The sequence below is a fragment of the Bradysia coprophila genome, assembly GCF_014529535.1.
Source record: "Bradysia coprophila strain Holo2 chromosome IV unlocalized genomic scaffold, BU_Bcop_v1 contig_84, whole genome shotgun sequence".
Lineage (NCBI taxonomy): Eukaryota > Metazoa > Arthropoda > Insecta > Diptera > Sciaridae > Bradysia > Bradysia coprophila.
Genome location: NW_023503376.1, coordinates 5,605,049 through 5,617,141, shown reverse-complemented (window position 1 = coordinate 5,617,141; position 12,093 = coordinate 5,605,049). Strand labels below are relative to the sequence as shown.

The following is a 12,093-nucleotide window of genomic DNA, read 5'->3' as shown; positions in this document are numbered from 1 at the left end:
GTGAATGTGTATTTCATATGAGCGAAGCGCCATTTGCATTGCCGTAACACGTAAAGTATCGTTTCGTATGTAATGTAAATTCGATTACTAAATTATTTTTAACTCAGTCTTTGGTGTTAAAAAGAACATTTGAGAGAGCTTGTCGTGTAGGCCGAAAAGCAGAGACTATTTTTTAGGAAAATTCGTTTCGAATTTTCTGCATTCCTGCGATCGCAAAATTATACTGCGCTTTCCGTTGCATCCGATTTGTCACATCCATCAAACAATGGGAGACGCACCATAATTTCGCGATCAAAATTTATCGTGTTTTTTCGACTTTATGTTTGTTGTTATTGTGGACAACATCATACCATCTGCATCTGATTATGTGCAATATTTGTCCTGCTACTAGATACTTTGAAACTTTGCATGGCTAGTGATGAAGAAGAATGAAAGTTTACTTTAAACTTTCATTTTGCTTATGATTCGCTAGACTTGTGCATGCAACAGGGTATGACTAGCCACTTGGCAAAAATAATTCTTTAAAACTTTTGAGGAATTATGAAATTGCTTTGTCGTCTCTCAGATCGAAACAGTTGCAGAAACCGAAGCTAATTTTACTTTAAAATGCTAATCAGTAGAATTTGAGCATTCACTTGTCTTGGGTTCCCTAAAATTATTCGGTTCCGGGATGCATAGTCGTGAGGCAAACTTAGCGTCATATAAGTGATCAGATCATTTAATTTTCAGTTGATCTCTTGAGAGTCATACCTTGTTTAAAATTAGAAGACTGACGGCTTACTATTTCCTCAAATGCAAAATGTTTATTTCTGGTAATATCATGGAAATGTTACAATCAATGACACGACGTATGCAGTTGAAAATATTACACTGACGACTTATGAAAACACAAAAATAAAACTTTCTGTTGACTCAAATGTGTTTTTATTTGCAATTAAAAAAAAAAAAAAAATTACACCAGGAGAGATACGGCTTGTTTAAAAATGCACGCCGAACTTGATTTTAAAATTAATTGTTTGTCCACCAAATGAATTGGGTAATATCAAAGAACATTGAACAAAAATGTAACGTCACTATCTTACATTCTGTCAACTCTGCGTCGGATCGCAGTAATATATATGAATTGCACGACTAATCTACCAATTCTATTAATGGCAAAATGCACCAAAAAATAACAAAATTTGAATATCAAGTTCCAACTGAAATCGACTTAAATACCAGAACGAAAACAGTTTATTGTCAGTTTAGCAATTCAGCTTAAAAACGAGTCAAGTGGATATAACGTTGCCACAAAATTTAAAATGAAATTAGTCTGCCTGATTACTGTACTTCTGACTGTTTTCGTCAGTTTTGCTGTGGCTGTACAATGTCCAACGAGAGCGACCGGCGCATACGTTCCAGATGATTGTACGTGTCCATATCCTCAATTGTGCTACAAGAAGATATTTAGTGGTGCAAATATTTGGTGCAAGTATATTTGCTGGGACGCATAACTTTTAAAATGCTTTTTGACATTGATCGCTGAGTTCAGTTTCAATAAAAATGAAAATTGTGAATAAAGTTTGGCTTTCATTTACTTGCGAAACGCCAAGGAAATGCTGCTACATGTGCGTATCCTTAGTGTTACAAGAAAGTATATAGTTGAAGCTCTAAAAAGGTTGAATTTTTTTTCTACTATTTTTCTTCTATTCAATTACGACATATTTGTCATGTTCGGTAGATATTTGACTTTTAATTTTTCCATGTAAACCGCGTTTCCGGCCGGAAACGCGATTTTACATTTTCGAGTGACTTCTGAAATGCTAAACTTCAAAAATGCTAGAAATAGTGTAAAAATAATGTAACAATCATGTTAATTGATGTTAATTCCAAGTAAAGTCAATGGAAAACTAATGTTCGTTAGGTAAAAGTGGTGAATGAATGATGGTAAATCATGCGAAATTATGGACACATAATGTATCAATTGGAAAAGTTATGCGTTTATGCTGTGCGTTGACTACATTATTTGTCCAGCATACCACATGATCCTAACTTTATTTTTTAGCGTTTTTACATAACTTACAGGCAAATACCACTTCTTACGTTCAGTACAAGTTATGCCGAAATCATGCGAAATTATGGACACATAATGTATCAATTGGAAAAGTTATGTGTTAATTCTGTATGTTCACGACATTATTTGTCTAGCAGTTCACATGATCCTGACGTTATTTATCCAGCGTTTATACATTACTTAAAGGAAAATGCCAAATGTTATGTTAAGTCCAATTTACACCAAAATATTGGTGAAATTGTAGACACTTAGAAAAAGACTCATTGATGACGATATGATCGTTTAACAAACAAAAATTTCTTAGTATCTGTACATCAAAAATCACAAACAAACAAATCATGAGATTGACTACTTAATTAGCGTCACTAATCAAAAGCTCATTTTGTTTTCTTATAACTCGGAGAGCTTCAACTCTTGTTAGATTGTATTCTTTACAAAATGCAGCCAATGCCCATTCTGGTAAAATGGCTTCAAATATCACATCGGTTGACTGAAAAAAAAAAAGTTGTAGGTACTAGTACACATAGAGTTTACACAAATATTTTATAGTGATAATTCACATAAGTTTGATTCTATAAGCTATAAAGTGAATTTCCAAAATCAAACCAAAATTTTAATGTCTACGATGTTTTTCCAATTTTGAAAATTGACTTTACTTATGGAGGTATTGTGGCCATTCGAAAACTCTTGGGAAAACTCTTTGCCTCGCTGGTAAAGTAAAGTAGTATAGCACACACGGAAAATTGAAGCTCTCGGAGACGAGATATAAAATTACTTCATTGGTATACTAATCTATAACTTGTACTTTATGGTTTATGTCTTATGACTTGTAGCACATCCAGGCCCGGACTGGCCATATGGTGAATTCGGGGAATTCCCGATGGGTCTTTTGGATTTTTGTATGAGAATTTTTAATTTGTGGGCCTTTTTAAATTGAGTTGCATGGAGCCCCCGATGGACTTTTTCGAGCCAGTCCGGTACTGAGCACATATGCGTGTTCATGCTTGCAAATTCGAATTTACAAGTAAGACTATCACTATAATTATTTGTGCAAAAACTTTCTCACACAATTATAAAAACTTGCATTGTGGTATTCCTTTTTAACTAGTTTTAGCTCTGCCAATTCAGCCATTGCTTTTAACTGCTCATTGTTTAAAATATCATGCTCTAAAAGATCCGGAAGATCTTTTGGTTTATAGTGTCTTTGTCTTTTCTGAAATTTTGGTCAAGATTTATAATTTTCAATATTTACACAAACTCAATATTCAGAAATAAAATTACATAAAAAATATAACAAAATTACCGGGATTAGTTCAACATAAATCTGTTTTAGAGATTCCTCATGATCAGAGAATGTGCTCAAAATGTAGCTTGAAGAATGGTTCATTAGGTTCCTAGAATTTTTAGAAGTGGAAAAAGGGATGTCTAAAAAGTTTTGTGTTTTTTGTACCTCATATTACTAACGACGACTTCAGCAACCATTTTCTGTGAATTACCAATTTCTGAAGAAGAAATAGAACAATGTAAGGAGAAGAATGGATGGATTTTGTTTACTTCAACAACATTTAGTTGTTGCGCCTATCTATTGGTTGGAACCCTAGAACTTTTGCATAACATTTAAAGTTCTGTCCTAAACAAGTGATAAATAATTTTAAACGTTTTTTGGACGTTTATTCCTAGTGGAAGGTATAATTGTAATTATAGTTATCATAAATATTTTGCACACCGCACACGCAAAATGTCCTTTAATTTACAATAGAATCGTCTCTTTAGATTTAGAGCCACTTGTCACTATCCAACTTATTTCAAAAAAAATCCTTTAAGCTTTAATTACTTTCGTCAATATCACACAGAGCTTAGTAATACTACTACATACTTTTGGCACTATGTTGACTTAATAGTTACTTGTGTGTGTTTCTCACAAGTTATTTTAATTTCTCTACTAAAATGTGTCTGTGTTTTGGTTTTCGTAAAAATCAATCGAAGTTTAAAATTTATTTATTTAAAAGATCAGCCAAATTTTTTTTTTACATTTTTGTTACAAATGACACGACATACGTGAAATGTATGAATAAATGAGGAAAAATAAGAAATACTAAGCAAAAAAGAAGTTACTGAAAGTTGGTTTTATTATTATGGTTGAACCGTTTTAGTGCGGCCAGATACGGTCTCGCCTTTTTGGATTTTTTTGCTTGCTCCAGTTGGGTTGCATTAGCAATGGCATCGAATGAATGTTTTTTGCTGGCTAATGTGCCTTCGCCTTTCGACAAGATTTGCAGCGCCATTCTTTTTTTTGAACCCTTTTCCAATGGGAAAATGAATGCGGGTAAAAATTTTGACGAAGACGTAAATCTGACCCAACCGAATTCTACGCCAGGCTTTCGCCATTCCGGAATTTCTGCAATTTTTTTTAGTAAATCAACTAATGGGATGTCTTCAGTTTCAAAAATTAAATTTCACACTTCCTAAACCAGTACACAATAAATTTATTTGTAATTCCTTGTTCGTCGGCTGGCGACTGGCAATTTTTTTTTCTATTTCCAAACACTTTTATGTCTCACCGCTACTTTAAAACACATCACTATAGAGGCCTAAAGGCAACACCCCCTGTAGATCCGATGTAGTGGTTTGAAAGTAGTCAAAGGTTGAGTAAGTCAATTAAAATTTATAATTGTTGATTAGCGATTGTGATCTGTATTAAAGAATGTTACGTCCATGCTTGTAAGTCGATATTATTATTCATAATTTGACTTAGTGCTTTTCGTCAGAAGAACGAATTTTTTTTTGTACCGTGTAGCTACCAGAAAAAACTTTCACCTGTGTAACGAACTAGTTCTTGCGTGTCGAAAAATGAAAATAGGGTGCAATAGAGCAAGTGAAATGTAAAAGTGCAATATCTAATAAGAAGTGGGCGTGTAATTTGATTTGGCGAAATCGGTTTAAATAGATAAATTTAAATTCATAGACAGTTACCGCTTTTTGACGAAACCTTGCCACGTTTGCTCGATGGTTGTCGTTTACGTGTGCCTTTGCGTCGTTTCGTGGTGCGCTCCGGTGTAGAAACTATTAAAATAACAAATTTAATAGACTCTTGCCTGCAATACTATAATATTACCAGTGGTATCGTCCGAATCAGACGACGACAATTCCGTTACATCCGATGATGACTCGGATGAGCTCGAAGATGTTTTAATCAGTGACTCTGGTTCCGACACCAAATCCAATTCAGCTGTAACCGATTTCTCAATTTCTTCCTCTTGTTTCTCTTGCGCCTTTTCCTCGGATGTCTTTTGATGTCTTTCCTCGACAATCTTCTGTGCCTCTTCCTCATTTGCAATTTCCGTTTTTTTCCCATTCTTTTTTTGTCCCTCTTCCTCATTTTTTTCTTCGTCCTCTCGTACATGATCACCGTGTTTACTCGCTTCAGCTTTAATGAAATTTAGATTGAAAAACAATATTAAATTCGCTATAAAAACAGCTTCGTTATGAAAAGCTTTCGCTTGTAACTGATGTGTTAGGCCGAAAATACATGTGCAATTTTGCGTTGACGGTATGCTGCATTTTCCATTGTAATACGATATTCACGATAGGGTTAATATAATGCATTAACTCGCGTAATAGCCGATCCCGAGGCCGATCCCATCAACGCAAATTGCTCATCTATTTTCGACATAACTAATAATTTTGTGTCGTATATTAGTGAACGTATAATCTTGTCTTCCAATTCACTAAACAAAAGGAACGGAGAACTGTTCGCCAAAATTTTTTTTTCTGCGATTTTGAGCTTCGTGGACGATAGAAAACAAACTTGATATCATCATTTCTCTCGAATAGAACATAAATTCCTATGCTCAAGATTCTAATCGAGAAATAACGTTCGATCGAAACGCAGTGAATAACTGAAACTAATAGCTCAATTCCTGTCAGCGCTCCTAAATTTAACAACTGTCAATTTATCCGATCAAAAAATAAGTGTTGGAACTACACTAAATATAACCTTTTACAATAGAGTTAAATTTATCAGTTCCGTTGAATGCTGATGGGAATCGGGCTAACGTATCATGAAAACCGACCGGACTGAAGTCAAATGAGGTGAATGTGAAAAAGAGTCAAATTGTGCTTAGTCCCACCTGTTCGTTTGGGTTTTGTAGCGTGAATGCGCTCCAAATGGCCCTTTACTATTGTTAGCTCCCATCGAGGTAAGCTACCGGGCTCTGAACGATTCTGTGGTGTCACTTTTTTGAAACACAGTGGACATATCATCTGGCATTGGTATGAACGCAGTCCGTTTGAAAAAATACACCAAACCTTGAGCCATTCATCTTCATCAAAACGCGACGAGTTCTGTAAGAAAATGTCACTTATGAAAAATTATTAAATGAAAATTGAGATTTACCTCTGTAAAAGGTTTCAGAGCTTTTTCTTTATAAATCTCCGCAATCTTTATCTTCAATTTTGCATGCTCGATCCTCGTAGATCCGTCAGTAATTTGTTCGTTTGCATCTGTGTAAGATAATACATTTCATAAGCTTGTCTTAATAGCTCATAAACATCGTCCAATTTTAAATATTTGAAATCACATTTGTATAAGATCAAAGTTTATGGATCTTAATGTGACTTTCATCTGATATAATTTACTTACTAGTGCTATGACTGACTCCTTGGCTTGATGAAATGGTGTTCACCGAATCGCTAGTTCCGTTTTTATTGCGTTCATCATACTGACCGGAGACTAAAATCAAAAAATTGATTAAGTTTCTATTTTATGATTTACTTATTTATATAAATGAAAATATTTGTTGCGATTTGTTACAAAACATAAAACGTTTATTCCACAATCGGATTGTCACACTCGGGCTACGGCATGTACACATCAAGCGATTAAAAAAGTATTTATCATCGAGTTAAATACAACGTTTTTCTCAATAAATCCTACGGCAGCTTCTCATTTTGTCAACTAATTTGAGAAAACAATTTTCTTTGCAAGAAATTTTAACAAATATTTTCATGTAAAGTAAGTAAAGGAGGAAGTATTTGAATTATAATGTTTTTGTATACTCCTCAATAAAACCAAACAAAATTAGGAAATATAAACTAAATTTATGGAGGAACGTGTATTATAACCAATATCCTCTGAGGCCGAACCAGTGTCTACGTTTCGATAATTCATTCTATTATAACTCTAGGCCCGCACTGACTCTATTGGCATTCGGGCGATGCCTGAAGGGTCTGTAAATTTTTTATTTGAACGAAAGGATTTTCACAAATTTTCTTCATTCAACACCCGACCCATTCCGGTCCTTCATAATTAACGCTTGAAGAGAGGAAAGAGAAGGAAAACTGTGCTTCTTCATGTTCAAACCCTGGTTTTAGTAGTAGAGGACATATTTTCGTGAAATAAACACGAATTTCATTTTCGTAGACTTTGTCACTTCTCGAGATTTTCTACACTTAAAATTCCTCTATGAAACTCAGAAAATGACAAAGTGTTTAGTCAAAGAAATCTTAAATTCTCATAGAAGCTGAACAACGTCCTAAATTTACATGATTACCAAGTGTCGATACACACCAAATTCAAAACAGTACAAATTGGATTGCATTTTTCTGTAATTCAATAGATATTTGCGTGTGTGTCACAAAGAATACACACACACATTTTTTGAAATCTAACGAAACTTATAGTTTCATTCACAAGTGTGCCTGACCTAGGTCAGGCACACAAACTAAAACGAAAATATAATTTTCGTTTGTTATTTTGAACTCCGCAAGGAGACACATAATTTCTCGCAACATAGCACATTGTACCTATATGTCGTGACGTTGCGAGGAATTAGTGAATTATTGAAAATGTAAATTACTCTGAGTAAAAACACATTGCAAATTACTGTCATCATAGAATGCACTTTTCATGCCAGTTTTGGTATTGTTTTGGTCTACTGTAAGAGTAGATCTGTTCCAAGGTTATTTACCAAACCGTCATCTTTAGAGCCATAGCCTAAACATTATTGTTGACAAAATGTTCGCAAAAGCTTTATGGCTCTGTGGATGCTCTCGTTTGTTTTCGGCTTGTCAAAAAATTCTTTTTTACAGTACAATGGAACAAATCTATAATGAAACTCGACACAAATGGAGGTATGGAAATTGTGATCTGTGATGACAGTAATTCGCGATGTGTGTTTGCCTCTTTTGCTTTTACCATACCGGCTAGTTCATGATATATCAGTTTTTATCACTCTTCGGTAGATTTCAGGCACAAAATATTCCCTTCCCACTAAATTTGAATCTTAATAGAACAGAACAACTGCTCTTTCATTCAACTTTTATAATTTTACTTGTTATATGGCTACCTAGTTCTATCAGGAGATTACAATCGCTGAAAACATCCGCCGTATCATACGCAGTTATGTCAACACAAAAACGGCTGTGAGGTAAACAAGATAGAAAGCCCTCATACTGAGTGAAATCCGTACTTACGATTGTTAAAGCTGGCAGCTCCATCAATTGTTTGATTGTTAAGTGGCATGTACTGACCAGCATCATGCGTATCGCGAACATGGTAGTTATGGGAACCTCGGTGTTCTGCAATGTAGCCAATTTTACATTATGAGAAACAGTGTTCTGAATACACTTACGATCACTGGGACCGCCAAACATAAATCGATTGTTAGATGTTTGGAATTGATGAAATGAATGGCTGTCATTATCACGGTTGTTGTGTCCATACTCTGAAATTTATCAAATTGACAAAGTTGAGTGATAGAAAATCATAAAAAATTGATATGATCATTATGTGTGTCGAAAACCATCAATACTTACGATTGTTGGGGCCACCAAAACAGGATGCATTGTTGAAGGGTGAATGAAACTGATTGCCATGGCTGTTTATCGGACTGCCAATACCATGACTGCTACGGCCATCAAATCGTCCATAGTCTGAAAATGTAATAATTTCTAACAAATTTGAACAAGTAAATGATGTACTGATAGAATACCCTTGATACTTACAATTATTGGTACCTCCATAAATGGGCTGACTGTTTGCCGATGATTGGAACTGAGGATGAAATGAATTAATCGGGCCGCCAAAATCCTGATTGATGCGCTCATTATACGACCCATACTCTGAAATGCATCGAATTGAAACAAAAGTTTTGAATTCCACATTTGATAGATGTACTGAAGACATAGCATATAGTGGATACTTACGATTAGTTGAGCTTCTAAAAAAGGATGGATTGGCAGACGATGATGGGAATGCATTGGACCTCATCGGACCACCAATGTCATGATGGCTACGGCTGCCATACTGCCAGTATTCTAAAATGCAACGAATCGATTAAGTTTTAACTCAATTTTGATTAAACGATTGATGTGATGCACTGTAGATATAGAATTCACTTGAATCCTTCGATTACCTGGGGAACCAAAAATGCCTGGATTATTCGATGGTGGTTGGAGTTGACGAAATGCATGGCTACTGCTATGTCCATCGTACTGACCATGTTCTGAAATGAACAAATTGGTTTAGTTTCATTCGGTTAGGTAAATACAATTTTAGACATTTAACAGGTCAGGCAGACAAAATAAAACGAAAGTGTTCTCTGGTATTGATCGATATTCTATTCTGAAATTGAAATCAATACTTACGATTGCTGTAGATACTTGCTCCGTCACGTTCTTGATTGCTCGGCTCACCGTTCTCTGAAATCTCATCGTTCTCTGAAATTTATTCAATAAATTTACATACAATCAAGGAGCGAATACCCATTTTTACTGTAATATATAAGAATCTCGAGAACCTTAGCATACTTACCCTCATTGGATCTTACAATCTGTTGAGCAGAGAAGAAGCGGTTAAAAGTAACGAAATTTCGTCCGTTTCCATCCATTATTTCTCACAGATTTCACTATTTTTTATCAGTTTTTCGCGACGTACAACAATAATGTCAATGTGTACTTGAGCTGAGATTTTTCTTTTGGTTTTTTCAATTTTCTTTCAATGCAAGCTAAGTTTTTTTTACACCCCTACGTACAACAAAGGTATAAGTAAAATTAACTGAATGTATGACTTAATACCACCTGATACTCGGTCATAGTTACAATTGTTATGTTTCGTAGCTGATATCAATCTGTAGCTTGAATATTTGCAGTCATCATTCGGGAACAAGCTCACAGAGCAAATAATAGAAGGGATTCCCCTTGTGAAGCTTCTTGAATTGAATGAATGTTAAATGTCTAATGAATTTATTGTGATTGGTAGTGAATCAGATCCATAACGAGATGACTCGAGAGTTGACATGGTGACGCGGATTAGCCATGACTCGGTACTTAGACATATTTGAAAATGGCAGCGCCATCTCTCGAGTTTTACTCTATGTAGAGCTCTCTTACAATTAATAAGACTTCTGAATAGCAGAGAGCACTCCTGAATTCTAAAGCTCCAAGATCTACAGTCTTCTCAAAATAGGTAGTAAGAATTGCATGTCTTTAATTTTTTTATAATTGCAACAGTAGTTTCAATTCTCACACCAGTCTATATACACATTACGTCAGTTGTCTCCCTCCGCAAGTGCGCGTGCAGGCAGTAAATGCGAGTATGAATATTGCTAGTGTAATTAATTTTTTTTAAAGAAATAATATGAAAAACGGTTCCGAATTCAAGGGAAAATTAGTGAAACACATAATGTGGATAGATTTTGTCAAAACGATGGCAACGATAAAACACTAGATACGTTGATAGTAATATCCGCCAATTCATTGACTCTCATCGACTCAACATTTACAACTAATCTAAGTGATGTTACGCGAAACATTCAATAAAATTTTAGACAAGCTTTTGCACTGGTGTGCTTCGCGACAATTTTTTTTTTCAAAACCACTTAATTGTTGAAATTCGGAGCGCTAGAAGAATGAAGTGAAAAAATAGGGAAATTTCACACAGATGCTTAATTCAACTAATCGTCTTAAAATTTTACAGTACGTGAGAAATTACATCGTGTTCAAGGGAGTCTCTTTTATGAAGCGAAAGACTTTACAAGAGCATGGTGTCTCGCCGACTTCAGTTTTAGATTTACAGATACATTGGTAAAAATTATCGATTATCCGCTTAACGAAAATTTTTTGCTACGTCGAGAAGGCTACATTCAAGTTCAGTTGTTGTTGTTAATGTAGAAAAATGTGCATTAAATATAATACGTGAAGATGTAAAAAGATGTAAAATCGAAGCAAAACGGTGGATTCCAATTCTGATTATTGATCGTTTATCAGACAAACTGCATTAACAAAATGTGACTGTAGTTGCATACTTCACACCCTAAGTAATGCTAATAATGATACATTGAAAAAGTACAACGAATATAATCGGCCTGAGAAACTCGCCAAAAATTAATTTATAATCGGTCCATCAATATTCAATTTCGTTTGCTGAGTACATAGATCGCTTGGATCAATTCATTTTATGTTGCGTACCTGTGGGAAAACTTGCTTACTCACGAGGAATACGAGGGCTCTGGATACATTCCCAGAGTGAGTAAGCACCTCAAATACGTAAATAACTACTACATGCTAGCGTCCGGTCAGAGTCACAAACAGCGCACTGATGGCATGTAATATACTAAGATTGCAGGAATCCACTCGATCAATACATCAATTAGAATTTTTCGTCATTGACTTAACGATCAGTATGGTTTTGGAACCTGGTGCGAAGGGCAATTATGGTCAATAGTAATTTCACTTAATCTTGTCAAGAAATAACCTCAATAGTTACTTTCGAACCAGGTACCGCCAGAACTCGTTTCGAGAGCATTTGTTGTGCAGCCATTCCCATTGTGATCATTCTGTTAGGAACCTTGCTTTGCGAAATTCATAAAATTAGAGTTCGATGCAAAAATTATTTTTCTTCGGTTGCTAAAGGAGTCTCTACACATCGTCAACATAAATAATTTATCCGTCACTGTTCGTTCCAAACTTGGATTCATAATAAAAACAATGTGTAACGTCAAATGAAAACATGTTATGCTGATTGTGACAGTTAAATGTCA

At 35.0% G+C, this 12,093-nt stretch overlaps 1 protein-coding gene across 1 annotated transcript; it reads right to left on the bottom strand.

Annotated features, from left to right (window-relative positions):
• Positions 1-5,012: 5,012 nt before the first annotated feature.
• Positions 5,013-9,821, bottom strand: LOC119073004 (probable cyclin-dependent serine/threonine-protein kinase DDB_G0292550). The gene is made up of 13 exons (XM_037178329.1): positions 9,818-9,821; positions 9,701-9,772; positions 9,469-9,558; positions 9,260-9,370; positions 9,059-9,175; positions 8,870-8,986; positions 8,686-8,778; positions 8,528-8,632; positions 6,696-6,785; positions 6,450-6,556; positions 6,184-6,397; positions 5,169-5,480; positions 5,013-5,116 (listed from the first exon to the last, which is right to left on the bottom strand). The coding sequence occupies exons 1-13, from the start codon at positions 9,819-9,821 to the stop codon at positions 5,013-5,015; spliced, it is 1,536 nt and encodes a 511-aa protein (XP_037034224.1).
• Between the last annotated feature and the right edge of the window lie 2,272 nt (positions 9,822-12,093).